The sequence below is a fragment of the Pelodiscus sinensis genome, chromosome 28 (genome assembly GCF_052426305.1).
Source record: "Pelodiscus sinensis isolate ZL-2025 chromosome 28, ASM5242630v1, whole genome shotgun sequence".
Classification (NCBI taxonomy): Eukaryota; Metazoa; Chordata; order Testudines; family Trionychidae; genus Pelodiscus; species Pelodiscus sinensis.
In genome coordinates this window covers 6,002,829-6,030,598 of record NC_143079.1, presented here as the reverse complement: position 1 = coordinate 6,030,598, position 27,770 = coordinate 6,002,829, and the positions used below count along the sequence as shown (strand labels likewise).

Genomic DNA, 27,770 nt, shown 5'->3' with positions numbered 1-27,770 from the left:
CACCCTGCAAAGCAGCCCTTCGCGCTGTCTAAATATGGAAGCAGGTGCTTGTGTTTCCAAAAACCTCAGTGGCTGGGTTCAATCTCCAATGGGACTGTGCCTGAGCCAAGAGGGGAACGGGCAGACACGGAGCGTGTGCAGGCCCAGGGCGGGGTGTCTAGTAGGCACCACATGAAAGGGGCCTGACGTCAGGGCAGCTGCTGGTTGGGGCTCTCTAAGGGGGGGCATTTCAACTGTAGGCCCATCCCGCTTGGAAACTGTCGCTGGCTACGGCCGTGCCTGTGCCCTGCTCTTGGCACTACATGGACCTCGCAATAAAATCAACCCCCCAGCTAGACTGAGGAACCAGCCCAGGATCGGCATTACTGACCCTGCAGCGGCTCGCTTACTCACCCAATGCTGCACCTACCTCTGCGCCAGGGCCTCCCCTTTGTCCGCCTTTCTTAGGAGCAAGTATTTAAACCTGCCCAGCCTCAATGCTAGTCTTACTCAAACCCTGCCCGGTGCGGGTCTGCCCCCATCCGTCGCAAGAGGGCACCTGTTGTATTTCAGCCCTGCTCCAGGCCAGGAAGCATGTAAGGACCGAAAGATACTGCCACAGGGGGGTAAGTACCAGCCTGGTTTACAGAAAGGGAAACTGAGGCCAGAGCCAGTGACTTGCACAGCGCTGCTGCAAAAGACCCCTCTCTGATTGTGGGAGAAGAGGCTTGTAAAGGGAAGAGGAGCTCACAGGTTCAAATGTGTCAAGACAGCACTTTATTGCCACAGGAGGAGTCGGGATGTGTCTGTGTGCGGCCGCACCGGGCCAGTGCAGCAGCTGGTCGAGTTGCACAACAGCCACTGCAAAGTGCATCATTCCGCAGAGGGTGCTGTAACATTTGCTAATCCACCGTCCCCGCTTCCCATAAATAACCCAAAACCCCACTGCCCCAGGCAGCCCGGCGTGGTCGCTCAGCGGCACTACAGGACCGAAAGCCCCTCTGCCGAGAATGCTTAGAGCATATTTAGCTGCTCTATGTCTCTGATGGCCAAGAATCTGATTCGTTTCTAGGTCCCGGCAAGCTCCAGCAGGCACGGAGCCGCCCTCGCTACCATTAAATGGGGCTTTGCCAACCCCAGGGTGCCCCTAAGCATCCACCCTGCGCTGAATACTAATGTCAAGAACCCAGCTGTGGGGAGATGGGCCACAAGGGGGGGCTGAGCACTTGTTAGGGTAGCACCTCGGAGCAAACATGATTAGGCCCCGTTGGGCCAGGTGCTGCCCAGACCCAGTAATTTGTGTCGCCTCTGGGGGCTGATGGGGCTTGTGCCCTAGTCCCCGGAGCCCTTTCACTGCCAGTGAGGACCAGGGTCTCGCGGGGAAGAGCGGCTCCAGGGAGCCCCGGGGCAGCACGAGGCTACGGCTGGCTGCAGTGCGTAGCGCTTCCCCCTGGCGCCCCAGGCAAGCCGACAGCAGGCAGGAGCCGGTCAGAGGGGAATTCGGGGGAGCGGGGTTTAGTGCCGGGCTCTACCCCGCTGGCCTCTCCAAGGGCTGCTCTCCGGGACAGCTGGGAGGGAAGCTCCTGTTCTCTAGAGGGGGCCGAGCTTCCTTTCACAGGGCCGCTTGCTTGGGCCGGTGCTCTGCAGGGCTGGGCTCGGCCCTGGCCTGCTGAGCAAAAACCCGGCGCCTTCCAGAGGACAGGGCAGAGTGTGCCTGCCTGCCGGGGGCTCCGCCAGCGCGGCCAGGGGGCCGGACGAGGAGCAACCGTACCCGTGTGGGCCCCGACGGAAAGGAGCAGCTGGAGCCAGTTCCGAGTGTGGGGGAACGGACCCTTCCTGCTCTACAGGCCCACCCGCAGCCTGGCCCCGAGAGCGGCGGACGCCCTGAAAGCCTGTGGAATGGAAAGGGCCCCGGCCTGACGCCCGTCTCAGCCCCGTGCTTTGTGCCCAGGCCAAAGGGAGGTGGGCCGGGGCCCTGCTTTATCCCTCCCTGGCAGGACTTAGCCCAGGGCTGCCCCGCAGCCTGGCTCCTCCCCTGCAGTCAAGGAGGGACGGTCTGGGCACGAGGCTCTTCCCCCGCCCAGCGTGCCAGGGCTGGCGTCCCCCACAAGGCCCGGCCCAGGCCCATACTCCGCACTCGGGGGTGACCAGACCCTGCGGGGCCACATGCAGCAGGGAGCGGCGCCCCCACGGGGAGGCTGCACTCATGCCCACTAGGCTATGAAAGCCGGGGTGGCCCCCGCCCGCCCTGCCTTCGCTACCTGCAGGGGGATCCCGCCTCTAGGAACAAGGCCAGTCGAGCTCGGCCGGGGGGTGGTCTGACTTAGCCCCCACCCTTGGAGCTGTAGCCTGCCTCCTACAGCCAGCGCCGGCTGTTCTGGGGCCCGTCCGGGATGCGAGAGCAGCCCACTTCCCTGTACCAGGCCCGAGGGCGCTCGCCATCCCACCAGGCCCGAGCTGCTGCCCTGGGCCTTCCTCCTGCTCTCCGCCCCGCCAGGCGCTTGGAGCAGGGCTGTAAATCCTGCCGCCTGGATTGTGGGCACCGGTAACGTTCTGTCCATGCTGCCGGCTGCAGGTAGAGACAGGAGAAGGCCTCTCCCTGCCCCACGGCTCGGAACGGCGGCCAAGAAAGCAGGCCAGGTGGGTGACGTGGCAGCTCGCTCGTCCCCGCCCGGCTTGGGAGCCGAACACTGAGCCTGTTCCTTCCCCCGGCGTCTTGGTTTCGTAACCCAGGCAGCCGCGAGTTCGAGGGGAGCCTCGAAAGTGAGCGAGAGGCGGAGGCTGCGGAGAGCAGCTGCCCGCTGCGGTTCCCCGTTGCTCCCTGGAGAGGGGCTGGCGGATGGTTTGAGTTTGGGAGGGGCTGGCAGCCGCAGGGAAGGTCCTGCACAGCCGAGAGCTCTGGGCGGCGGGGGGGGGGGGGGGGGCAGTTCAGCCAGAGGCCAGTGATGCAGGAAGGTCTCGGCCCGGCTGGGGGAGGCGGAGAAAGGGGAGGACGTGGGGACTGGTGCCACCGCCCCAAGCCGTGAGCAAACCTCTCCCTCCCTGCCGTGCGCGCTGGTCTTCTCCCCACGGAGCAGGTGAGGGGGCCGGGGCGGCTGGGCTCACGCTGGGCCCTCGGGGGGGAATTTCACAAAGGCGACGGCTGCCAGCTCCTTACAAAACTCCTCCAGCACCACCACTCCCTGCAAGAGGGTCACGTGATCCATCCTGCAAGGGAACCAAAGCAGCTGCTGAGTGGGGCTCGGCCTGGGGGGAAACGGGGCATCTGGCCTGGACAGCAGGGTGCTCAGCACCCTAACAGACCCTTGTGCAGAACAGTGGGAGCCTCCCCCGCATCCCACGTCTCTCCCGGCCTCCCAGAAAGCTTGGCAGCGCCTGGGGCTTGTGGTGCTACCAAGCACCCGAGACCGACGGCGCCTCACTCCCTGCCCCCCACAGGTATCAAGGAGCCGGAGGGGGGCCCATGCTCCCTGTGCTGAGACGCAGACGAGTCTCTGGCGTTACAGGGCCCTGCGGGTTAGCGGCGGCTCAGACAGCCACGCTGGGTCTGCAGGGCACCGGCTGACGTAGCCCAGGCAAGTAGAGGCACTCACTGCTCTTCAGGGGCCAGCCCCATTAACTGTCTCCGCACCAGCAGCAGCTTAGCTGGGAACTGGGCCACCCGCTGGATCCTCTGCATCAGGTCTCCGATCACCTGGGGGCGAGGAGGAAGAGGATCAGCTCCATCCAGCCCCCAGGTCCGGGCAGCGCCGCATGGGCTGAAATGGGCAGTTTTCTGACCTCCCCCTCCCCCTGAGTTGCACACGGACACTAGACAGACCCCTGCCTCCTCCCTCCCCGTCCCTGGCATAGGGGGAAGTTACCCGGATGAGTACGGAGAAGAGCGTCCGGCAGCCAGGGGCCAGGTTCAGGTAGGGGTCCAGGAGGTATTCGTGGAGGTGCGGGTGTGGGAAGAGGGCCAGGCGGGACAGCACAGACGTCACCTGGAGGTTCAGTCCGTAGGGCTGCAGGACAGACAGACGAACAGAAAATCGCTCCCTTGCAGGGCCTTCCCGAGGCAGCAGGAGCGGCCTGGCTCGGACGTGGCCGTGGGGTCCTGTCCCCCTCGTCCAGTTGAAAATGAGCCTCTGAGATTACCTCCCAGAGAGGCAGTTCTCTGGTTATTTCAGAATCCCCCCTCCCCGAACCCTCGTCAGGATCGGGGCCTGCTCCAGAGAGCTCACAGTCTATTGCCGGGGACCCTGCTGGACTAAGCGCCTATCGGCTTTTGCAGCAGGGATGTGAGCGGGTAACCGGTTACCTGCGGCGCATCACCCGCGCCAGGTCTGCACAGCTGGGTGCTACTCCCCGTCCTGCTGAGTCTCAGCTTCAGGGCGACGGCCGCAGTTCCCCACCCAGGGCTGACCTGGCTGAATGGGCGTCCAGGATCCCAGTCCTGTGTTGTGGTCAGTGGCCTCAGCATGGCTGGGTGTTCGCTGGTTACGTCCAGGAGGAAGCCCGGCCCTGAGCAGGCCCCCGGCAGAGCAAAGTGCCGCCTCTGCCCCCACCCTCCGGCTGGCTCTGGGATTTCCCCAGGGAAGCCCGACTGGGGGGCTGAGAACGAGGCTGCGGTTTTCACCCTACCTGATCCAGGATCCGGGTCATCCGGTCGAACAGCACCTTCAGGAAGTGGCCCTCGTAAAACGCTGCGTGGGGGTCACACGCCTCCAGGGGTCTTGGAGCCCGAGGCCAGTTCCAGGAGGACACGTTGGCGCAGCATTCCTGAAACTGACAGGAGAGGGAAGGGGCGAGGGCGGACACAGAGCTTTAGCAATGCAGAGCGGCCTGCTCTCAGCCCCAGGACTGGGCAGAAGGCAGCCAGAAGCCCCAGCCGACGGGGCAGGAGGCAGACAGGCGCAGCGCCGGCAACGCAGCTGGCACTGGGAAGGATCACAGGAGTCGTGTCTCCACGTGGCACGGGACGGGGCATCCCCAGGCTGATGGGAGCGTTGAGGGAAGACGCGGAGGGACAGGAAAGACTTCAACCGCTGGCCGCTCTGTTTGGGCAGAGGGCTTAGCTGGGCCTGGCACAGTCAGCACAGGGCTGATCACGGGGAGGAATTAAGAGAAAGGGGGTGGGGGCAACAGAGAACTCAGGGGCTACAGGCCCCATCCATGACCTACCAGCCCTAAAGCATCGTGCACATACGTGTCGTAGCCTGCCTCCTCCAGGCAGGACGAGGTCTTGGCCTCGTCGGGAACCAGGCCCAGGAAACTGAAAGAGAGAAGCCATCAGGAGCTGGTACTCGGCTCCACATCCCCGGGGTGCCCAGACGGAGATGTGGGAGGTGCCTGGCCTATGGGGCTCATGTCCCAGGCTCCTCACATAGCCTCTCCACTACGGCGTTTACCCTGTACCATGGCTGGAAAGTTCCTTCGGTTACTCTCTGGGCTTGCAGAACCGCTCTTGGGTTTCAGGAAGCTACCCAGGCACAAGCTCTGAAGCGGCAGTGAACTCCGCAGGCTCACTAGGTTGCTCCAAGCCGCCTAGCAGGGCTGGACAGCCAATGGCCAGGAGCTTTAGGCTAATAAAAGCTCTAGGGCTGGTTTCCTGGTCACCAGGTACCCTCAAAAAACCCACTGGAGATGGAGAGCTCAAGAAGGTGCAAGCGCAGGGAGGTGTGGAAGGACCGCTGGCATGGCCTAGGAGACAGAGCTCCGGCTTGCTCCAGAAGGCTTATGCATGGGATAGGATGCAAGCCGACCAAATCACAGGGAGTTTATCAGAAGTTTTGGTAATTTCGAACTGGCTTTCCTTCCCAGCTGGAGACCCACCCTCCCAAAAAAACGTGGTTCCTGAAATGAAAGTTGTGAAATTGACAGGCTGGCAGCCATGAAACTGACCAAAAAGTCAGTTTCACTTCCCTGAGTGGCAGGGCTCCTCCCACACCTCCCAGCCCTGGCCTGTTCCCTGCAGCAGGGGCTCCTGGGGCAGTTGCCACACAATGGGGATTCTCCCTGGCCCTGTGCTGCCAGAGCGGCAGCGGAGCAGGAGCCCTGGGGATCATGAATTGCACTGAGTTCTTCTCTACCTTGCCCTTCATGCATCTGGCTCCCCGAAGATGCTCCCCGCCCCGGCCATGTGGATGGGAGGGAGGGGCAAAGAGGTGCTGGACACTGAGCGCAGGGTCTGTAATTCACGATTCTTAGCCCCGGCAGCCCAGGGAAAGCCCCACCTGAGAACAATCTCATTCACTTCGGTCGTCTCGCTAGGCCGGGCAGGCCCCCGCGGAGAGGGCGACGTTGGCTTTTTCGACGTCCGGAGGCCTGTATCTGGAAAGCCATCGGTGAAATAGGGATCCTCCTCCAGCTCCCTGCAAGGCCAGGAACAGGAGTTACAGCTGCAGCCCCAGCCTGTGCCGCCGGGTTCTGCGCTCCCGCCGGGCGCCCACTCACAGAGCATCCTCCTCGTGTTCCTGCTCCTGGCTGCTCCGCTCCTCCTGCCCCGGCGGGCTGTGCAGGATGTAGCTCCGCCCCTCCAGGTTTCTCAGCACCAGGCTGTACACGATGTGCTCGTGCGGCTTCCGCAGCAGCTCCTCGAACAGCCGCAGGGTCGTGAGGCTGATCTGCAGGGACAGAGCCCCGGGTCAGCGGGGAGACAGGCTGTAAAACTCCCCGGAAAAGCAGCTAGAAAGCCCTGCAGCAGGGATACCGCAGATCATAATCCCTTCTCGGGTGCAGTTAGCTGGGGGCGGGGCCTTCAGACGCGACCTTAGAAACAAGGGATCCTGTCTGCTGGGAGAGGACATTAAAGATGGCCGAGGGGCTGGCCACAGCGTTCCATGTGCACGCTGGCTACACCCCAGAGGTGGTCGCATTCCATGGGTGCTGTAAGTCTGGAGCAGCTGAAGCAGGGATGTTAAATATCAGTTAATTGAACAGTTGAGTAACCTCAGGAATTCTTATTCGACTATTCCATAGTCCCCAGGGGCAGGGCCAGTGTGCGACAGTCCCACTCCTGAGGAGCCCCCGGCCACTCCGTGCTGTTGACTCTGTATCAGAGGCAGCAGCGCGGGGTGCCAGTGGGTGCTGGTCTGCAAGGGGAGTCAGTTTAAAAACCAGCTTCCCTTGCAGACCGACTGACTGTTGCCCTGATACAGAGGCAGCAGTGTGGGGTGGCAGCAGCCCCTGTTCGGGCGTGTGGGGGAGAGGAGTTGCACTTCCGGACCCAGTGCAAACCGGACCTGATCTGTGCTGCCTGCCCACCCTGCTCCTAATGCACTTTAAAGGCAGAGCCGCAGCAGGGGCGGGTCCCAGCCCCACTGCAAACCAGGACTGAGCCGGGCTGCTGGCCAGCCTGCTAAACAATTTACTGGCGGGGGGGAGAAATAGGTCTGGTCTATAGCATTAACCGATACGCATTTGTTTATTGGTTCATCGACTCCACTATTACATCCCTAGCTTGAAGCGGTTTGGGATCCTTCTAGACAAAAGATACCGCGCCAGTTAGTAACATCCCACAGCACGTCCCCAATTCTACAGGGATCGCTTCGTGTGTACAAGTCTCCCAGGGATCGCTGGGTTAGTCTGTAACTTTAAAAACACCTTTTAAAAAAAATCAACGGGGAGCCCTGTGGTACCTTAACGACAAACGAAAATCCAGAGGTAGGATCACCAGCTTCATGGGCACAATGCACTTCTGCAGAGGGGGTGCGCTTGCGTGCAGCCATCCCATGTGAAGTGGGTTGTGCCCACGAAAGCGCGTGACCCTCCCTGTCTCCAAGGGGCCACAGGACCACTCGCTGGTTTTTTAAAAGGCGTTTTTTGGGATCACTTCATTCAGCTGCGCAGAAACGCTGCCTGGCTACTCGGGGCAGAGTGTGACAAACCCTGCAGTGGAACAAAACCGTCTGGGGACGTGAGAAAGGCCGAACGCGACGGCCTGGCCTGGCACTAGGGCAGGACACCTCAACTCCTACCAGGGTGTCCGAGAATCTCTAATGATCTCAAGGAGCGGGCCCTTGGGTCTGCAGGAAGAGCAGTTTCCCTACTTGCAATACCCAGAGGGAGGGGCGTTAGTGAGAGCCCAGTCTGGGGTCCCATGGGGAAGGGGGGAGGAGAGAGGCAGAGCCCTGGGAGGCTACAGACAGGCGGAGCCCTGGGAGGCTACAGACAGGCGGAGCCGGCCTCACCTCATCAGACAGGTGGTTGCAGTGCTTTATCAACTGAGCACGGAGGAGATGCTGCTGCGGAGAGTCAGGGACGGCTTCTGGCTGCCTCTCTGTGCCCAGCAGGAACTCCACCAGCGTCCGGAGCAGGGCAGGAGCGCCGATCTGCCTCACTATGGCGGTCAGCATTGCGGTGGAGGTGAGGATGCCAAGTTCTGACCTGCCAAATAAAGGGGGAGGAGGAGAGAGAGAAAGAGAAAAGGGACTGAAGCTCCCCTCCATGCAGCTGCGTAGAGCACATGTGCATGGGAGCACACCTCCACTCAGGGGACTTCACAATCGCCCTCGCTGTGGGGGCCAGCAGCAGGACAGGGAAACCGAGGCACAGGGCCAAGACATGACAGAGCTAAGAACAGGACCCAGGACTTCCCGCTCCTCAGTCTTTGCTCAGTCCCTGCAGCATCCTGACGTCCGGGGCAGTAAGAGACCTCAGCCAAAGTGAGAACAAAGCAGCGGAAGAGCTGAACGGCCATTCCAGCTCCCGAGGAGAGAGCACCTCTCCAGACACACGCACAGGCCACCGCAGCAGACGGCAGGAGCATGAAGAGAGGCAACAAAACCCAGAGCCAGGCTAGAGAGGGCAGTTCAGGGGTGATGCATTTGGGAGTTTGCTGCGCTGGCACAGAGAGCAACCCGCAATAATACCGCAGGCCTGGAAACGCTGAGAAATGCCAACCTCCCTCCTTCCAGGGGCCAGCCCTGCGAGCTGCAGGAGGCCAGAACTGGCCACAGCACTACCCAGTCCTAGGGGGAGGGGGGCAGTAAGGCACATGGCTCTGAATGACATCTGAAGCCATTAGACCACTGCCAAACCACCCCGCCACAGGGCGGACTCGGCTCTTCCTTAAGGCGTTTTGTTTTACAGCCCCTGCCTCTCCCCAGCATGCTCAGCTGGGCCCTGCCTTTCCCGCTGCGGGACCTCCCTGGCTTCCCAGACTCCAATCTCCCAGCTTGGCTGGCAAGGCTAGAATCTCCCCGGGGGAATGTTCCATTTGCCGGCAGGGGTTTTACTTTAGTGTAGAACAGGGGTTTTTTTGGTTTTTTTAAAGAGACAGTCTAACTTCTGACACAGTTAAGGGCGCTGTGCACCCCTCTTTAGGGATGCAAGCGACTAATCGACTATCCGATAAGCAAAAGCTGATTGGACAGATGACACACTAGTCAACTAGTGACTTCCCCCCCTTGCTGCCTCTATCACAAAGAGGCAGGAAGAGAAGGGGGTGCCGGTTCCCCCCAGCTCCAGCTCCAGCTCCGTGGGAGGGGGCAGCAGCCACCTTTGTAATGTGCCAGTGTCCCTGCTGGGGCTCTTGTACATTTCAAAGGCGGAACGCGCTAGTTCTTACTGACTAATCGAATAATCGATGGAAATGCCATCGACTATTCGATGAGTTAATTAATCAAAATTGAACAGCCCTACCCTTTTTATCTACCGCACCCGTCCTTCCACGATCACAAAGCACTTTTCCCGTGGGAATTATTTAAACCTCGTGAGCCTGAATGCAACATTAACTCCATTCTACAGATGGGCAAAGCGAGGCGCCCAAGCAGTGACTAACGCCAGCCCCAACCAGAGACAGACCCCAGGAGTACAGACTCCCCAGTTCCGACTTTCAACACAAGACTAACCACCTCCCGCTCTCTCAGCCCTGCTATGGGTGCCATACCCGCCAGTTTACACAGTGACCTGGTGACCAGCCTGTGCGACACGTGTACTCACATCTGCAAGAGCTGTGGCTGCAGGATGCCCCGGAAAAGCTTTTCACCAATGGCCTCTGTTACAGCATCTGCAACGACCTGCGGGTCACAGACAGAGAGTCAGTAACGAGCGATGAGCTACCAGCTCCCGGGCGTGCCCAAGACTCCTCTAATCCCCTCCTGCGTGACAAGAGCAGAGACTCTGCTGCTCCGTCAAGTTTCTCTTGGTGGGCAGGGTCACTGGCACACGGGGACGCCTGCACTGACACGGGTGCTGCGTGCGCACACACAGCTCTGGGATCCAGAGACCCAGGGACTCCTATGAAAGGAAAGCACTGCCCGGCAGCTACACGCTGGAGACAGAACACGCTGGAGCCTTCTTAAATGGGTTCAACCACAAGCCGCTAGATGGGTCACCCAGGATGGCTCCCACTTGTAGCCTGTCCCTGCAGGAACGGAACGACCCTGCTGTGACCGCAGTGTGTGCATATTGTGATTTTGCAGCTGTGTGCAGCAGCCATGCATCATGGTGACCATCCCATCATGCAAGGCCTGCGATGTCGTCACACCCTGATGCGGTTTCTCAGAGCTCTGCAGCTGTCTGGCAAGCTGGGCCATGTCTCCACTTGTCACACCAGAGACGGATCTGGCGTTTGATTGAGCAGGTCGAGTAAAGACCTGCTAAATCGAATGCCGAGGCTGCCTCCTGTTGGCACAGTAGTGAGGAGTAAGGGAAGCAGACAGGAGCATTTTCTCCCATCGACCTCCCTCTATGAAGACAGTGCCAAGCTCGGCTTAAGGTATGTTCACTCCAGCTACCTTATTTCCATAACTGGAGTTGCATAGTGTAAGCCGACCTTCTGCGTCTAGCATAGACCTGGCCCTGGACTCAGAGCCCTGATGAAATTTGAGGCTGCCCTAACACAGTTTGAGGACACGTGGCAAAGCCCAAATCCAGGATGTAAGGGTCCAAGAGCCACAGGAGTTGGTAGATCTCAAACACACAATGTAGGTTGTCTTCTCCAAGGAGAATTTTAGCCGTGATAAGACACGGCTGTTTCCTAAATGGCTTATCTACCCCCGCAGGCTGCAGTTTAGATGTCGACTAGCAGTGACCTAATGACGTTGTCTACTAAATACAGGAAGAGCCCAGGTGACCTAGTCTGAGTTCTAGCAGAGATCTGAGCCAGGCCAGCTAACGCTGATAGCAGCTCATAAGCTAAAGGACACAAGATATTTAGCTGTAGATGGGACAAGTGTAACTCAGCCAGTTTTCAGTTCACTCATGTAAGTCAGTGGCTCTTCAGATGGGCCCGAAACCGCATCTAGGGCTGGACTAAAACGTCCGGTTAGGAATCCTTAAATATCAGGCTCCCCAGTATGTAAATGCCTAGAAAGGATACCTGAGCCTGGACGAAGCTCTGGTGACTGCTGGGACAGCAGAGATGGGAATTGGAATTCTCCGCAATGACTCTCAATCCTTTCAGGCTGCCGTTGTACCCCGTGGGGTCGGATTTGTCTTGCGTCCCCCCGCGTTTCACCTCACTTAAACACTCCGGCCTCACAACATCAGCCATGAAACTGCCCGAAGTGACAGGCCACTTGCTTTCTCGTTTTTACCACGTCATTATAACACAAATCAATTGCACCGTACAGCTTGCACTTGGCGTTTCTGTGTGCGGAGCAGTATAAGCAAATATAAACCTGTATGGAACCGTAGTGCCTACTGACCTAGCTAGTGCTGCGTTCGTAGCCCATGGTAAAACTAGGCAAACAACTGATCGAGTGCTGTACCCTGGGGAAGACGTCTGGGTACCCCTGGCTGGGAACCACTGATCCAAGCCAATAAGCAATGGGGAGGAGTCACTTGTTTCTTACCGGGTGGGCTTCTCTCACGAGGTGATCACAGTAATCCAGCCAGCTGAAGAAAGCATCCAGGCTCGCCTTCCCTGGGAAAGACCCCTTGTCGGCAGCCTTGTTCTGCAACCTGCAAGGAGATCAATAGACGGGGTAGGAATCAACTCCAAAGCATCATGCCAGGGCAATGGTACATCGGGGGAGAAACCTCCTCTCTGGAGTGACAGCTGCCTCCCCTCTGCCTTTACTTGGTATAGAACCATAGAGACGGAAGAGACCCGAGGGATTAGCACGGCCAGCCATTCCCATCCCAGGGGCCATGACCCACCAGGAACGGGGGTGGTGACCACTGCCCAGATCCCTGGGAGCCGGGGTGCAGCCCCTGGAGAACAGGTCTCTCTAGTCGTCTCTGGGCCCAATACTTCCAGGTAGGTGCTCAGCTGGTCAGGCCATTCCGCTGCGATGAGGCTGGGAACATACTGAGCCCAGGGTCTCCACAGCGTCCTACCTCCAGCTGGCTCTCTCCAGGGAGAGGACGTCTGCAGGGTCAGCCGAGGCAGGGACGGCGCTGTACAGCTCACACAGGCGCTCGGCCACCAGGCAGCTCAAGGCGCTGTTCTGTACCAGGTACGTGGCAGCTGCCTGCTGGGCCACGCTGATGAGAAGCAGCAAGTTCTCCTGAGCCTTCAGTGCAACCCTGCTCTTCTGCCCAAGGGGAGACACGCACACGTTACCGGCCGTACCGCGCCGGCTTATTCCCCTCCCCAGCGCAGCAGGGACCGAACACGGCACCATGCAGCAGCGTTCCCTCCTCGCCGCCTGCGCCCCTCCGCTCTCCCCTCCGAACACGGCACCGTGCAGCAGCGTTCCCTCCTCGCCGCCTGCGCCCCTCCGCTTTCCCCTCCACAGCGCAGCAGGGACCGAACACGGCACTGTGCAGCACTGTTCCCTCCTCGCCGGCTGCGCCCCTCCGCTCTCCCCTCCGAACACGGCACCGTGCAGCAGTGTTCCCTCCTCGCCGCCTGCGCCCCTCCGCTCTCCCCTCCGAACACGGCACTATGCAGCACCATTCCCTCCTCGCCGCCTGCACCCCCCCGCTTTCCCCTCCCCAGCGCAGCGGGGACCGAACACGGCACCGTGCAGCAGCGTTCCCTCCTCGCCGCCTGCGCCCCCCCGCTTTCCCCTCCCCAGACCCGTACCTGGCTCTTGCACAGGGTGATTAAAGACGTGATCAGATTGTTTTCACTATTCAGAGGGGAGGAGCTGGAGAGAGGCTTCTTTGGTTTCCCTGCCAGGCTGGCGCAGGCTGCGTCTCCCCAGGGGTGCTCTGGAGACGCGGCCAGGGCTCCGTTGGCAGCGACGGGCTCTCCCTGGCTGCTGCCGGCTTCTCCCTGTGGGCAGCAGAGCTGACGGGAAGGCTTCTGCCCCCTTAGAAGATCCTTGCCCTTGGGGATAGAGAATCGCAGAACACTAGAACTGGGAGAGACCTCGCGAGGTCGTCGAGTCCAGTCGCCCGCCCCCGCGGCAGGACCACGCACAGGGCCCAGAGACAGGCCAGAGAGCCGTTCGCACTGACACACGTGGGGCTAAGGCCAGGGACCGACGCCGAGGCGCAGACCCACAAAGCTCAGGAGGTGCAGCGCATCCCCGGGCACCCGGCAAACGCACCCAGCAGCACTCCGCTGAGCGGGGAACACCACACCACGGCCCATTTCGAGGGAGGATTCCAACCCCCGTGGCAAATATTAACCCTCGCCACTCCGCCGTGGGCTGCAGGGACGTAGCCATCACCCCTCCGTCCCCGGCGGCGGAGCACAGCGGCGGAGGAGATGGGTCTGAGATCATGCAGCGGGCGGGGGCGATGGCGCTAAGAAGAGAGCCCAGGAACCCTCTGCTCTAGGCCACCGACTGGAGAATGAAGCCTCCTCGTCACAGAACAGGCCCAGCAGTGTCGTGTGGACGACACCCGCCTGCCAGCCCCCAGGAAACGGCTGAGCAGCCAAGACCCATGGCCCCTTTGGGAAGCTACCGACAGGGGGCCAATTGGTGCCAACCGCACTGGCTGTTTTCATGGCCTCACGTCTCCTGCTCCCCCCCCCCAAATATGTCAGATTGGAACTACCCAGGTCCCTCCTCTCTCCCCCTGCAAAGATGTCAGATTAGAACTACCCAGGTCCTCACCTCCCCACCCCCCCCAAAGATGTCAAATTGGAACTACCCAGGTCCTTCCTCTCTCCCCCGTAAAGATGTCAAATTAGAACTACCCAGGTTCCCCCCCCCCCACAAAGATGTCAGATTGAAACTACCCAGGTCCCCCCCAAAAGATGTCAGGTTGGAACTACCCAGGTCCCCCCCCAAATATGTCAGTTTGGAACTACCCAGGTCCCCCCCCCCCCCCAAGATGTCAAATTGGAACTACCCAGGTCCCCCCGCAAAGATGTCAAATTGGAACTACCCAGTCCCCCAGGTCCCCCCGCAAAGATGTCAAATTGGAACTACCCAGGTCCCCCCACAAAGATGTCAGATTAGAATTACCCAGGTCCTCACCTCCCCACCCCCACAAAGATGTCAAATTGGAACTACCCAGGTCCTTCCTCTCTCCCCCGTAAAGATGTCAAATTAGAACTACCCAGGTGTCCCGCACCCCCCCCACAAAGATGTCAGATTGGCACTACCCAGATCCCCGCCAGCACCGGATGAGACACTTTCCCTAATGCGGAGGAATCCAGCAGGATTTCAGCTGTGCAGGAGCGCAGAGTCCTCCCCAGCCACGCGGCTCTGCGGCAGCGAGGCGAGAGCCAAGCGCCTGCGGAAAGCCCCCGAAACAGAGACCTGCCCCCCTGCCTAGCAGATCAGCCCACTGGGCCTTGCAGCCAGCCGCTGGGCATGGCCAAGACCTGCCGTACGGCCGTGATGGCGGGCAGGCGCCACGGCGGGCTCCTTACCTCCAGGATGTACGTGAGCAGGGCGGGGTCCTGCTTGATCTTTGCACACAGAACCGCAGCAAACTGCACCTCTTCCCTCTCAGTCGCCGAGCCGAGCGCGTCGCTGCCGAGCTGAAGGAGCTTCTGGGAAGGCGACAGGGCGGTCAGCCTCTCCGGTGAGGAAAGGGGGCAGGACGGAGCTTACGCAGTGCTGCAAGGGGGGCGCTGCCATCGGGGGTGGGCATCCTTCCTGCCTCACTGGAGGCCACTGGGCGCGCTCCCCAGGGATGCGCGCCTGTATCTGTCATACGGACCCTGCAGTCCCCATTGTGGTGGAGTAACATCAAAGGAAAGTATTCACCATTGCCCTGTTCCCTGTCTGGTGACCTACACCACTAGCAACGGGGTATCCGTATGGTCACGTTTCACAGCCACTCCACGCTGGTGTACACTGCACAAGGGGCATGTGGGACGAAGTGGGGACTGTGGGGACTGTATTCACTCTGTTCGCTTATTGCGTTGCATGGGACTTCTGCTGGTCTGTAGTAACTTCTGGGTGTGTGCCTCAGTTTCCCTGGGCACTGCACCACTATCTAGATGGGGATGGGACTTCTGGGTGTGACTCACTGAGGGAGGATGCTGCGGCCAGCACGCGAGGCTCACGGTAACCTGAGGGGTGTGTGACCAGACAAAGGAGCCGGCGGGGCTAGGACCAGTCGCGGACTGTGAGTTAGTCTCAACTAGCTTAGGATGCAGGGAGAGGGCCCAGGGTCCTGGCTCTGGGCTGCCCACTCCCCAAGATGGATGGTACTGGCTGTGCTGACAGGTCTGTGCTACGCTGTATCCCTGGGAACCAATCAGCCTTCTGCTCTACCTGTTGACCGAGAGTCACAGCTGGCTGTGGAGGGGGATGCAGGACCTGGTGATCCCCACACCTCAGTGACAGCACGGTATTGGGAACCGGGCCCTCCACGGGGTCCACGCTACCATCATTGGCCATCGCCCCACAAAGTGAGGAAAAGCACAAGGAGCCCTCTTTACAGCTCCTGGAGCGAGCCAGGAGCAGTGCTCACCTGGACAGGTCTGTGCACATTCAGGTAGTGCAAGAGCGGATGCTGCACTTGTCCCAGGACTCGGCTGAAGAAGAGAAACACCTGCGGCCTCATGCCGGGTGGATACTGCGAGGAGAGACAGAGGCCAACTGTCAGTCAAGCGATATCCCCTTCAGTGCCACAGACAACATGCGACAAAGGCCCATCGCTCTGCCACTGATGGTAAATATGTGTAACGTGGCAGAGGTAAGAACTGCCAGCATCTAGCAATACGCACCCGCCACCCTATGGCCAGGGGGTCCGACCAGTTCTGAAGCAGTAGCCACTATAGCGAACTAGCCACACTCAACCGGCCCAATAGCCACATTGCTTAAGCCAACCACGGGCCAAACAGCCCCATGTAGCTAGCGTGTTGGACTCCACGGCCCTACAGCTAGTTCAGAAGGCTACAACACCGCAAGGGTATTAAAGTTGACGCGGACAGAGAAATCCCAAGAAGAGAGGGTCTGAAGCTCTCAGAGAACAAAAGATTCAGTTTATCATTAATTTTCTCTCCTTTCTGGCATCAGATCATTTAGGATGGCTACCCGGTCTCTGCTGCAGGCAACCGCTATGAAAAGCGTGTGACACACGCGAACTGGAGATCTGCTGACCTGGGAGACCATTAAGAGGAATGCTCTGGGATAAAGTTAAGACCAAGACCTAGGTTTGGTTTACAAAGGAGGTTTTCCCAAACACACACATTTTCACAACCCAAACACTGGTTTGGTTTAGGAAGTAAATTTTTCCCAGCAGCACTGGAAACACAACCATCTGAGCACTGAAAAACCAGCAGGGAATGGTAATGAAATTGACCATCCCAGCGCAGCACAATGCCTAAAAATCCCCAAGCAGCGCAAACTTATATATATGCTTTTGAAAGTTTGTACGTCAGTCTGTCTGTTCAAGAATTCCTCAGAGGACCACTAGGACAGCCAAATTGGGTAGGCAGCTTCCTCTTCTCCCGACTTAAAGCCAGGTCAGAGTTTGGTTGTGCCAGGAAAACAGGATGTGCCTGGAATGGGACTTTTTTCCATAACATGGAAAGGGAGGGGGCTGATTGGAGGGAGAGCTACATGGAGAGTGACCACGGGGGGAAGCCGCACCTGCAGAAGAGTGGCCAACTGGGGATGGGGTTTCCACACAGCCAGCCACCGGACAGGGTAAGTGCCCCCCCCACTCAAAACTGTGGCATCTGGGGGGACATCACCCACCAGACCTGCCACCACAGCCCCCAGGACTGGGCAGCGTAGCCCGGCCTCCCCCAGGAGGCACACTCCCCGCTCCTGGAGGAGAAGCTGGGAACTGGCCCAGCCCCGAACTACCTGCAGGCCAGGGTGTGCGGGGGGAGATGCAGGAAGCCAGGGCCAGCCCCCCTCAGCTCTGGCCCACCAGAGGAGCCACTGGTCAGAACAGGGCCACCCTCACTGCCACAGGTGGTCCCATAAGCCGCCTCCCCCCCAGCCTCCCAACCCCCTGCCCTGAGCCCCCTTGCCCTCAGCCCTGCACCTTTACCCCCCGTCCTCATCCCCACCCCCCCAACTCTCCCAGCTCTCACTCCTGGATCCCCAACCACTACGCTGAGCCCTCCACCCCCTGCCCTAACTCCAGCACCCTCCACCCCCCCCCAGCCCTGCCCTGACTTCTGCACCCCCACCCAACCCCCACACATCGAACCCTGTGCTGACTTTCCCACCTCCTGCCCTCCACCCCCTGCCCTGAGGATCCCCAGCCGCTACTCTGAGCCACCCCACACCAGGCCCTGTGCCCCCATCCCCTGCTCTCAGTTCAGCAACCTCCAACCCCTTCCCTCAGCCCCCCCACTGCTTCCCTGACTCCTGCACCCCTACCCCCCACCTAGAGCCGCCACACACCCCTCCCAACCCCCTGCTCTGACTCCTGTACCCTCCAGCTCCTGCCCTGAGGCCCCCCAACCCTCTCCCCAATACAATAATTTAAATACAGCACGTACATTTACCTTTGAATTAAAAAAAAAAAATCCAGCCATTACTACAGTGAAGGACTCGAGCAACACCAGGTAAACCTGCTAGTAAACAATACTTTTCCCTTCTAATCAATCTTTTAAGTGTCTCACAAACAGTTAATTAATTCTCTCACTGGGTATTTATTTACATTGCTTAATGAACGTCACTTACATAAATTAAGCTTCTCAGTTGCGTTCTGGTGAAAAAAATCAATGTGATTATTTTCCCATTTTCAACAGGTTAGTGATTCCAAAGGCCTGTACGATGATGACATGGAAAACCCAAGAATGGAGGACAGTAGAGATAAAGGGTAGCCATTGCAGAATGCAACTGACTTTCATAAACATGTGATAAAAACTAGTATTTCCAGTTCATGTTTCCTTGTTTTTGTGTTTGGAAAACAAAAAGAGACTATTTCTAGCCCAATAAGCCAAGTTATTATTAGTAACATAGGCCAGGAGGATACAATAGTAAGCTTTTGATATTTATTCTGAGAGAGTCCTTTTAAAAACCCATCTCTCCTGCAAATCAAAGGACAGATCCTGCGCCCCTCAATCATGTAAATACTTGTACAGGGAGTATTCACCCGAGCAAACCCGGCTCATATCAGCAATGCGGCATACGGGAAAACATTTTCAAAAGTGCCTATGGGGCTTAGGAGCCCAAGTCCCATTTCCAAAGTGATTCAGGTGCATGGGCACCTAACGATACGTCTGTACAAGTGCTGCAGCGATAGTGTAGACGTGCTACAGTGACAGAAATGGCTTTGCAGTTTAAGAAGTAGGTGAACAGAAATTTTTTTCCAGCCGCCTGACGTTGCCCACTCCCAGGAGGAGGCTGCCTTAACTACATCACTCAAGGGTGTGGATTTTTCCACACCCCTGAGTGATGCTGCTGGGTCATCCTAGCTTTTTGGTACAGATCTGGCCTTAGTCTCACTGAAAGTCAATGGGATTTAGGCATCTCAGCTGTTGCGTGACTAGAATTTGGAAGGCGTATCTACCATGTATTGAAAGGGTAGCGTAGACAAGGCACTGTGTCTAATAAGATGCTCTCCCCCTCCAAATCCTAGTCTGGACAAGGCCTACATGGCTTCCGAAACGGGGACTTTAGACTCCTCACTCACCAAGATGCTTTGGGAAATTTTACCCTGATCTTAATTCCTTAAGACGACACAGCTTCTTTGCTGTGAACCAGTCAGTGTTTAGAGTCACTGGAGTCATCCGCTAAAGGAGTTCCGCCCCTAACGCAACCAGTGGTGTTTGTCTGGGGCTTGCGTGGGGCTGCCGAGGGGAGTAACCCGGTGTACGCACCTCTGCTTTCCCCAGAGTGCTGAGGGTCTCCAAGATTTTGTGCTGCAGCAGGTATTCCAAGCAAGGCCCCGTCTCCCCTGCCGGTTGTTGCTTCTCCTCATACACCAGAATGTCCAGCATCTGTTTCAGGCGCCAGGGGATATCCGTCTCCCTAACTGGGGTGTTTTCATCTACAGAGAAGGCAGATATTAAATCCCAATCCAAACACGCTCCATGATGGGCAAACACAGACGTACGGCTTCGTGCCATACGATCATCAAACCTATGCAGGCCCTTCTAGCCCACAGCACGGCACAGACACGCCCATCAGAACTCCGGGATGACACGTGGCAGCTCTTTTAATAGCGCACCGCATGCCCTGGGATTGGCACAGCCACGAGGATGCGGCAATGCTAGAATAGTTCGGGCCGGAAGTGAGCAGCAAGCATCCAACAGAAGCCGTAAGGGGTAGTAGTCAGCATGTGATTACCCGCAAATTCAGCCAGGACACTGGAGCCAACCCTGTACACTTGTAAAAACAACAAGGGTTTGCTAAATCTGCTAGTGGCCAGGACTCCAGGTTTCCGTCTCAGCTGGAAAGCAGCGCCTCCCAGCGGGGCAGCTGGTCGGGTGTTGTGTCCGTGTGTCCTTAGTGCAGGGGTAGGCCCAAGCGGATCAGCTGACAGGATTAGGGTGATAGTTCATGAGGGATGATGAGACTGGCACATGGGGTAGGACAGTAACAGGCCTTACACTAGGATGCTGGATAATGTTTATTTTAGTAAAACACTTTATCCGTTACATGGTTACTAAAATACTCAGGGGGCGGGGCCGGCAGCCAGTGAGGTCCTGGCCCCACTCCCCGGGAACCCCCTGCCACAACCCTGATACAGAGGCAGCAGCATGGGGCCGCAGCAGCCCGTCTGCAGGGGGGACCCAAACTCCCCATGGACAGAGGCTGCTCTGGCATCCCACGGGGGGCCCAAGCTCCCCACAGACAGCCTCCTCCCCAGCCCCGATACAGAGGCAGCAAGGACATGTATGTGTGTAGTCATTTAGATTAACCAATAAGCCCATGCTAATGGGTTAATTGTTTAAACAACTATACGCTAACATCCCTACTGCACACTAACCGAGACCCAAGAGAAACAAACACTAAGGAAAAAAAATCAGGCAAAGCCGACACTGTTCCTAATTCCTACGAGGGATGTTAAACCAGTCAACAGGTTAAATGATTGTGTTTAACCGGTTAACAGTTTTAACCAAAGTCCCGCCACCCGGCCCCATAGCTGCCATCAGTTAACCAGTCAACATACCAGCCATCCTCATCCTTACCGGTTAACATGCCTAATTCCTACTACAGGTATTACGACACAGGGCACTGTTCCACCGAGTGACCTTTTAGAAAGGTTTTTTCTACATTCTAAAGAACAGGGAAAGGCTCCAAAATGGTGAATTTAAAACCGTCCCCTCCTTGTAACAGAAAAACAAGCCGGTGATTTCTTTTCAGGGACTGGTAGAACCCAGAGGACGTTAAGAAAAGCAACATTTTAAAAAATGAACATGCTCCTTCACCTGAGATTTTTTTTTTAAGCAAATTTTAGCTTTGGGGAAATTTTAACAGGTATAAAGCCAACAATTCATTGTGTCCCAGGCCTAATGTTTGTGGGATTTTTTAACCTGAAAATTCTATTTTCCTTCTATCCTCCCAACCTTTCCCCTTGGTCTCCACGCTGTAATTTTCACGTAGATTTTGATCTCGGCAGCACCCCAAGACGCTGCTTTCTAAATGGAATATTGCAGTAACGCGAAGCGGCAGCGTTAGAACAGAGCAGCCCTGGCCTAGTTAAGAGCAAAGGTCGGTTCTCATACTTGGGAGTCTAAAGTTACACTCGTAAATGCGTGTTTAGGTATTTAAGTAAAGGTAGGGGACCAAGGCGCTCTCAGTACACCAGGATAATCCTGCCTCCCAACTGCAAAGCAGTACAACTCCCTCGAGTGTGGATGCAGTGACACCGTTGCTAGATTACCCGGGTTCTCGGGTCCTTCAGACAGGCAGCTAGGGGTGCGTGCGGGCCCAAGGAAGTGGATTGCAAGGTGTGGAGGGTGCAGGAGGCAGGGCAGGGAGGTGGCCAGTGGAGTTTGGACAGATGGACGGACAGACAAGCACACAAACTCTCCCAAAGACGTAGCAGGTCACTGTACGCACGTGAAAGGCGGTAGCAGTATCGCTTATCTGTCAAAAAACCCCTAAGTACAAAATCTCGGCGTAGCTCAGACCTGATTTCGAATCGCGTCTAAGAAATGCCGGCCACAGCATCGAGAGCAGCCCAGCCCGTCTCAAAACTTGGATCAACAGAGACATTATTATAAGGCCGTGGCCCGGAACGTCAGACACCTCCAAACGCCCTAGGCCACGAGCCCCACAGCCCACCCGGGGTGGGGGAAGCAGCAACGTCCGCCTGCCACGTACACAACAGAGTGCAGATATCTTAACGGTTGCAGGCAACATTTCCCCCGGCAGCGTTTTGCCTTCCCACTCGTGGGGCCTGAGGAAGAGGAGGGTGGGGCAATAACATTTTGCTTTACTTTCGGCCACAGCTCTCACAGTGGTCCCTACCCATTGGCGAATTAATCACGACCGCGCCGCTCCTTGCCCGCGTGCGTCTCATTTCTCTGTATTGCGGCTGCTGGCTTGTGCCGAAGGTGCTCCGAGCACCCACTGGCAGAGCTGAGAAGACATCCCAGGCGAGGCCAGGCTCCCGGCCAGCGCTGGGAACTGGACCCAGGCGTCCTGAGTCCCTGCCTCCCCCACCTACCTGTGGTCTCTATGTAGTAGTGAGTGAGCCCCTTCCAGTGCTCGGTGAACGCCTCCAGCAGGTCAAGGCTGGGTTCTTGCTGCGGAGAGGGAGAGGGGTCAGTCAAGCGCTAGAGCCCTTTGGAAAGGGCATGTTCATATCCACCCACGCGCCCTGCTCACAGGAGGGTCCCTCCTCCTGACCCCCCTGCCACCCCAAGCATTCTGTTCCCCCGGAACCCCCTCCCAAAACACGGGGGCAGAGAGGTGCGAACTGGTCCCCCCCCCAGCCCCCACTCCACATCTCCTGGGACACCTCTCTGCCCTCTATCCTGGGACATGCCCGCTCCCCAAGCCCCCAGTGGCACCTTGGGTCCGTCCTGGGCAACCTGGCCCTATAGGATCCCCTCCCCCGCAAGTCCTAGTCCCCTATAGGCCTCATCTCCTAACACCCAAGGGGAGCCAACCCCGACCCTGCCCCATCTCGTCACCCCAGTGGCACAAAGGGGTGCGTGTCCACCCTAGGTGTTCACCCCACGTACCCCAGTCCTCAGAGGGAGCCCCCAACCCCGATTCTCGAGGCTCCCCCATCTCCTGATCCCAACCACATCGGGGGGGCATCCTAGGAGCCCCCCAGCCTAGCCAGGGGGCACCCCCCCAAAGTCCCAGCCCCACACGCTCCCCCATCTCCTGATCCCAACCACATCGGGGGGGGCCCATCCTAGGAGCCCCCCAGCCTAGCCAGGGGGCGCCCCAGCCCCAGGGCCCCCCCCAGCCCCTGAGCCCCGGCCCGGCCGCTCACCTGCCCCACCGCCTGCTGCAGCAGCGCGCCCAGGCGGCCGAGCATGGCGGGGGGGGCGCGGGGCCCGGCCCGGCCCGAGCAGGCGGAAGGTTCCGTGCGGCCCGGCGGGGGGCGGGGCGGCCAGGCCGCTCCCGGGGCGGGGCCACGGGGCAGGGGGCGGGGCCGCCGAGGCCGTGGCTCGGGGGGGGCAGAGGCGGGAGGGTATTGGGGGCGGGGCAGAGGAGTATGGGGGAGCTGGGGGGGAGGGAGGGGTGGGAGAGTGGGGGGCAGAGAGTGGGGGAGCTGGGGGGGAGGGAGGGGATGTATGGGGGAGCTGGGGGGGAGGGAGGGGTATGGGAGAGTGGGGGGCAGAGGAGTATGGGGGAGCTGGGGGAGGAAGGGGTATGGGGGAGCTGGGGGGGAGGGAGGTGTATGGGGGAGTGGGGGACAGAGGAGTATGGGGGAGCTGGGGGGGAGGGAGGGGTATGGGGGAGCTGGGGTCATGAGGATATGGGGCAGGAGGGTATGGGGGAACGGGGGGCAGAGAAGTATGGGGGAGCTGGGGCAGATGGATATGGGGAGCTGGAGGCAGGAGGGGTATAGGGGCGCGGGGGGCAGGAGTATGGGGGAGCTGGGGCCAGACAGGTATGGGGGAGCTGGGGGCAGAGGAGTACGGAGGAGTTGGAGGAAGAGGGCAGGAGCCCACAGGGTGACCTCTCCCCCTTTTTTAAAAATATATATTTTTTTAAAAATCACGAAAGGGGCACGCCTCGGTGCAAGCAGCCAGTGGCCACTTGTGCCATTTACACCATTGCCAGAGGGCAGCAGAACTGTGTCCTTGAGAGAAAAATCCACAGCTGAGACAGGAAATCATGTTTCCCTCAAGCACCCTTTAAAAGAACGGGCTCTCCCCTTTTCCAGGGGGTTTCCCTTGACTTCTCACAGGAAGTCTCATTTTTAAACTTGAAGTGATGGTGGGGTGGGACAGGGGAACTGGGGGTCCAGCCATTTCATGCACAGGCTTTTTTCACCTCTGGATTGTAATTTCACCATGGATCAAATCCTCCATGTCTGTTGAACCTCGGCTGTGTTCCTGGTCAATATTTCCCCATTGCAAAGTCTCGGCACAAATCAGATGCAAGCAAACATCTCCAAGCATCATGCATTTTGCAAGGTAAAAGGTGGGGTTTGAAATGTTTATTTGGCATGATAATGTGTTAAAAACAACTCAAAACCCAGCAACAACAAACAAAGAAGATCCCCCCCCATATAACCCCACATCTTTCTGAATTAACGAGTTACACAATGGACTTTTAAAGGCCCACTGTCAACATTTCCCTCCTCCCCATTTAAAATTTGGTAAGAGCCTGTTTTTAAAAAACTCAAGAACATTAGAAAAATATTTCTACAATTACAAAACAAAATCCGATGCAAAAAGTTGCTTTTCAACAGTGTTTGCAACCCAAACTTTGCAGCACTATGCAATGGAAATCAACTGTCTCTTGCTTTAGGCTACAGTCAAGTTCCCATACCCCGATCCTGTAATTTCGGTCTGCATGAGTAAGCCCCTGTAAAACCCACAGGGTGATGGTGCAGTGAGTCCCTCTCTACGCTCTGCTGAGGATGGGAACCTCTTATAGCGGCCCAGCAGAAGCGACTCGGCATTTTAGCTCCAGAGGGTCCGTTTCAATCCCAGGTGTGCTGGGGTTGCTGTCACACTGGGCCCAAGTGCAGGAGGGTCCTATGCAGGCAGCTTTGACTGCTGATCAGAGCTGGAAAATGCAACTGACTATGGTGACATGACATTGGTTCCCGTTGTCCGCAACTTGGCCGAAGAACATAAATAACGAGTTCTCTGTGTTTTGAAAAAGTCTCGTCAGCTCCTACGGGGTTAGTGGAACACAGGGCGCTAGTTTATTTACAACATAGTACCTTGGAGCTCAGTGGGTCCCCTGTGAAGATACATGTAATCACTGTCCCTGTTTTGACACTATTCTCACTCTTGTGCCGCTTGCTGTAATGACATTTGCGGCCGGTCGGCCTCGGCCGTCAATATTCACTGAGCACCTGAGATGTCAAGCTTGGGAGAAAGTGACTAACCAGCACTGGGTTGGGTTGGAATCTCCATCCCTGGAGGTTTTGAAGGCCCGGCTTGGCAAACCCTGGGTGGATGACTGAGTTGGGGTTGGCCCTGCTTTGGGCAGGGGGCTGGACTCGATGACTCCTGAGGTCTCTGCCAGTCCTAGATTCTAACCAGACTTTGCCCTTGCTCTGTTGCTGTTTCCAGCAGCGGATCGAATTGCTTTAGGTAAGTGGCCCAGCGTCATGAGGCCTGTTTGATAGAGGGAGAAGCCGAGGGAGGCAGAGGGGGAAAGACTTGTCCAAGGTTGTGGAGTGGCACTGCTGAGGACAAAACCTAGTCCTCTGAACTGCCTGCCCTGTGCTTGATTCACTACACTGGTCGGCATCTACATCCTGCACAGGGTGTTAGCTCACTGGACACTGATACTGGACGGTTAGTTTCCAAAACGAAGTGCATTTCCTGTTTCTAAATGGCTAATGAAACGACGGTGTCTCCTAGCAGAGCCTGTGATCACTGCGGACCACTTTAAAAGCAGCTGCCACATTTCTTAGTCCCCACTAACGTCCCTTCTCCTTTCAGTCCCAGCACGCGGACTCCACACACACCTCCCAACAGCCTCCTCCCCGTTTGACTCTTGGGTGCAGGGCCGGCGCCCCCAGATAGAAGCACTCAGCTGAGATCAGACACGCCCTGCTGCAAAATGCACGGGATGTTATCAAAGAGCGGCATCCTTCCATCCCGACTTGTGATTCTCACACCAAAAATAGGGCAGCCACCTCTCTGGAGCCCGGGAATGTGATGTTTGCTATGAAGACGAGTGGAGGAGAGCCATGAAAGACTCTGAAGGACTCAAGAACACACGGCTAGACAGCCCCTATGACAATCCTGTCCGTTTCAAAGGACAAAAGGCGTTCTCCTAACATGGATCACTACGGTAAAAAACAACAAAAGAGCGATACAGCGTTTCTCCTGCATGGTCCACACGCAGCGTTCACGGTATAGACACAGCCGCAGTCAGCTGGGCTCTGTACAGTGCAAGGCCACCTGCCTTTGGCAACGAAGGGGCCGGCTACATGGCAGACTTCAGCTCCCATTCCTGAAGGAGAAGGACGGAGAAAGGCCAGTGACTCCCCTCTCCTGGGGCGGGCGTTACGCAAGCCAGGCCTGTCCCCCGCCCGCGCCCCTCTCCCCAGCCCGGGGGACGTCCCTCGGTACCTTTCTCTTCTGCAGAACCTTCCCCTTTTCAATGACCACCACGGAGGGGACGCGCCGCAGCGCGCTCTTGGTGGAGGTGGTGCGCTTCAGCAGCGGTGTCAGGAAGGAAGCCTGCGGAGAAGAGAGGCGGACGTGGGACCCCTGACCCTCACTGCCTCGCCCGCAGAGACTCTAGGGCCGGGCCTGCTCGGTCTCTGGTCAGACATCTCCCCGCCGCACCTCCCTGCTTTGCCTCAAGCACACTTTATCTCAGGGCCAGTCCTCAAATCCTCCGAGCAGGCCAGCAGGCACCCCCTCTGGCAGGGCTCCAGGGGAGGGGGCAGGGTCTCTGCTTTTTAGCCTGTGCACAACACCCCCCAGGGGTCCTCCTGCCCCTCCTGGGCAATTTAAAACCCCCTTGGGGCCCCGGCTGCCACCGCCACTAGCGCCCCGGCACGTCCCTGTGGCCCTGGGCGGTGTGTGCACCTTCCACCAGATGGTTCAACGCAGCCACCCCGGGCCCCACACTTTGGGGCCCCTCCACCCTTCCTCTGGATGAGATGGTCCCCCATCCTTAGGTTGGCCCGCGGGGTCCCGGGCGGGCTGGGCCTGGCAGCAGGGGTCAGGCCCCCCTGCTCTCCCCGCGGTGGTGGGGAGACCCGCAGCCGTGCGCTCCGCTCTGCCGCCATCTTCCCAGCCAGGCTGCACTGGGGCGGGGGGACGCTCCGCTCCCCACTGCCGTGGAGAAGCAGAGCAGCCGGGCTGGCCTGGGAGAGGGGGGCGGAGCAGAGGCTGCTGCGTCGCTCCGCTTTCCCGCAGCTCCCATCGCCGCAGTGAGGGCGGGGTGGCCCGACCCCTGCTTCCGCCCCGCGCCAGGCCCCCCGGTAATCACCAAAGCCGCGTCCCTCGGGAAGGGGGCTTGAAGGAACGGGTGCAATGGGGGGGGCCGGACTCGGGGGAAGGGTACGGACACCCCCCAGGGGCGGCAGGGACTCAGCAGCCATGCCTGGGCCAGACTGTGGGACTGCTCGGGCCGTGAGTGAGAGAGCCCGGTCCAACGGCAGGGGAGAAAGACCTACGCTGGACCCGCCCTTCTCAAGGAACAGGAGAGAAGCAGCCGAATGAGGGAGACAAGAAGACGCTGGGGAAGAGAGGGGAGAAGGGAAAGGCAGGAAGCTGCAGGAAAATCCCTGCTGATTCTCTCTCTCTCTCTCTTTCTCTCTCTCTCACACACACACACACACACACACACACACCCACACACACACACACACACACACACACACACACACACACACACACACACACACACACACACACACACACACACACACCCCCCCCCCCCCCCCCACCTCGGAGCTGGTGGCAGTGGCTATGTGGCCCACACACACACACACACACACACACCCTTACCTCGGAGCTGGTGGCAGTGGCTATGTGGCCCTTCAGAGACCTGCCGATGTCTAGCAGGTTCATCTCCGAGCCGGCCTTCAGCCTGGCTTTCACCCGGCACGCCCTCTCCAGCTGCCCCACCGTCTCCTCCAGCTTGGGAAAGGCTCTTTTACCTGCAAAACAACATGCGGGTGGTGCGGCGGCAGATCGTGGGCCCACGTGGCAGGCTGAAGGCCCAATCCTGCCACTGCAAGTTACAGCCATGCCCCGAGAGTCACAGGACACCCGTGGGTCAAACAGTGAATAAGGAAAAGTTATTTACTTACTCCCACAATATAAGAACGGGGGTCACCCAATGAAATGAATAGGCAGCAGGTTTAAAACAAACCAAAGGAAGTTTTTCTTCACTCAGCGCACAGGTAACCTGTGGAACTCCTCGCCAGAGGATGTGGTGAAGACTAGGACTTTAACAGGGTTCAAAAGAGAGCTAGAT

At 58.3% G+C, this 27,770-nt stretch overlaps 2 protein-coding genes across 6 annotated transcripts in view; both read right to left on the bottom strand.

Moving 5' to 3' along the window:
- Positions 1-733: 733 nt before the first annotated feature.
- FHIP2B (FHF complex subunit HOOK interacting protein 2B) lies at positions 734-22,784 on the bottom strand. 2 transcript variants are annotated; one of them, XR_016347995.1, is made up of 18 exons: positions 22,630-22,784; positions 21,850-21,928; positions 19,052-19,221; positions 15,736-15,840; positions 14,684-14,806; positions 12,938-13,183; positions 12,247-12,443; positions 11,760-11,868; positions 9,904-9,980; positions 8,151-8,346; positions 6,415-6,584; positions 6,195-6,332; positions 5,143-5,233; positions 4,603-4,746; positions 3,843-3,983; positions 3,573-3,673; positions 1,829-3,186; positions 734-1,693 (listed from the first exon to the last, which is right to left on the bottom strand). XR_016347995.1 is itself a non-coding variant. In XM_089773732.1 (17 exons), exons 1-17 carry the CDS (start codon positions 22,672-22,674, stop codon positions 3,081-3,083), a joined length of 2,238 nt encoding a protein of 745 aa, XP_089629858.1. In that variant the 5' UTR covers positions 22,675-22,784; the 3' UTR covers positions 734-3,080. The 2 variants fall into 2 exon arrangements, 1 of the variants encoding a protein (XP_089629858.1); XM_089773732.1 differs by having other exon boundaries at positions 734-3,186.
- A 473-nt stretch (positions 22,785-23,257) lies between these two features.
- LOC102461513 (actin filament-associated protein 1-like 2) overlaps positions 23,258-27,770 on the bottom strand; it is a 30,178-nt gene continuing 25,665 nt past the window's right edge. For 2 of the 4 annotated variants that reach the window (XM_075911029.2, XM_075911030.2), the window contains exons 15-17: positions 27,299-27,450; positions 25,907-26,017; positions 23,262-25,787 (exon numbers count right to left, since the gene is read on the bottom strand). In XM_075911029.2, the coding sequence (XP_075767144.2) occupies positions 25,761-25,787; positions 25,907-26,017; positions 27,299-27,450 (290 nt within the window). In that variant the 3' untranslated portion in view covers positions 23,262-25,760. Of the gene's footprint in view, positions 25,788-25,906; positions 26,018-27,298; positions 27,451-27,770 lie in introns of all 4 variants that reach the window. The other 2 variants (XM_075911028.2, XM_075911027.2) reach the window with 2 other exon arrangements.

Coding starts and splice junctions, on each gene's coding strand:
- FHIP2B (XM_089773732.1), bottom strand. CDS start 22,674: ATGCTCGGCCGCCTGGGCGCGCTGCTGCAGCAGGCGGTGGGGCAG. Junction 11,869..12,246: donor CTGGAGAGAGCCAGCTGGAG/GTAGGACGCTGT, acceptor ATCTCCTTGCAG/GTTGCAGAACAAGGCTGCCG. Junction 3,187..3,572: donor GGGCTGGCCCCTGAAGAGCA/GTGAGTGCCTCT, acceptor GTTCCCTTGCAG/GATGGATCACGTGACCCTCT.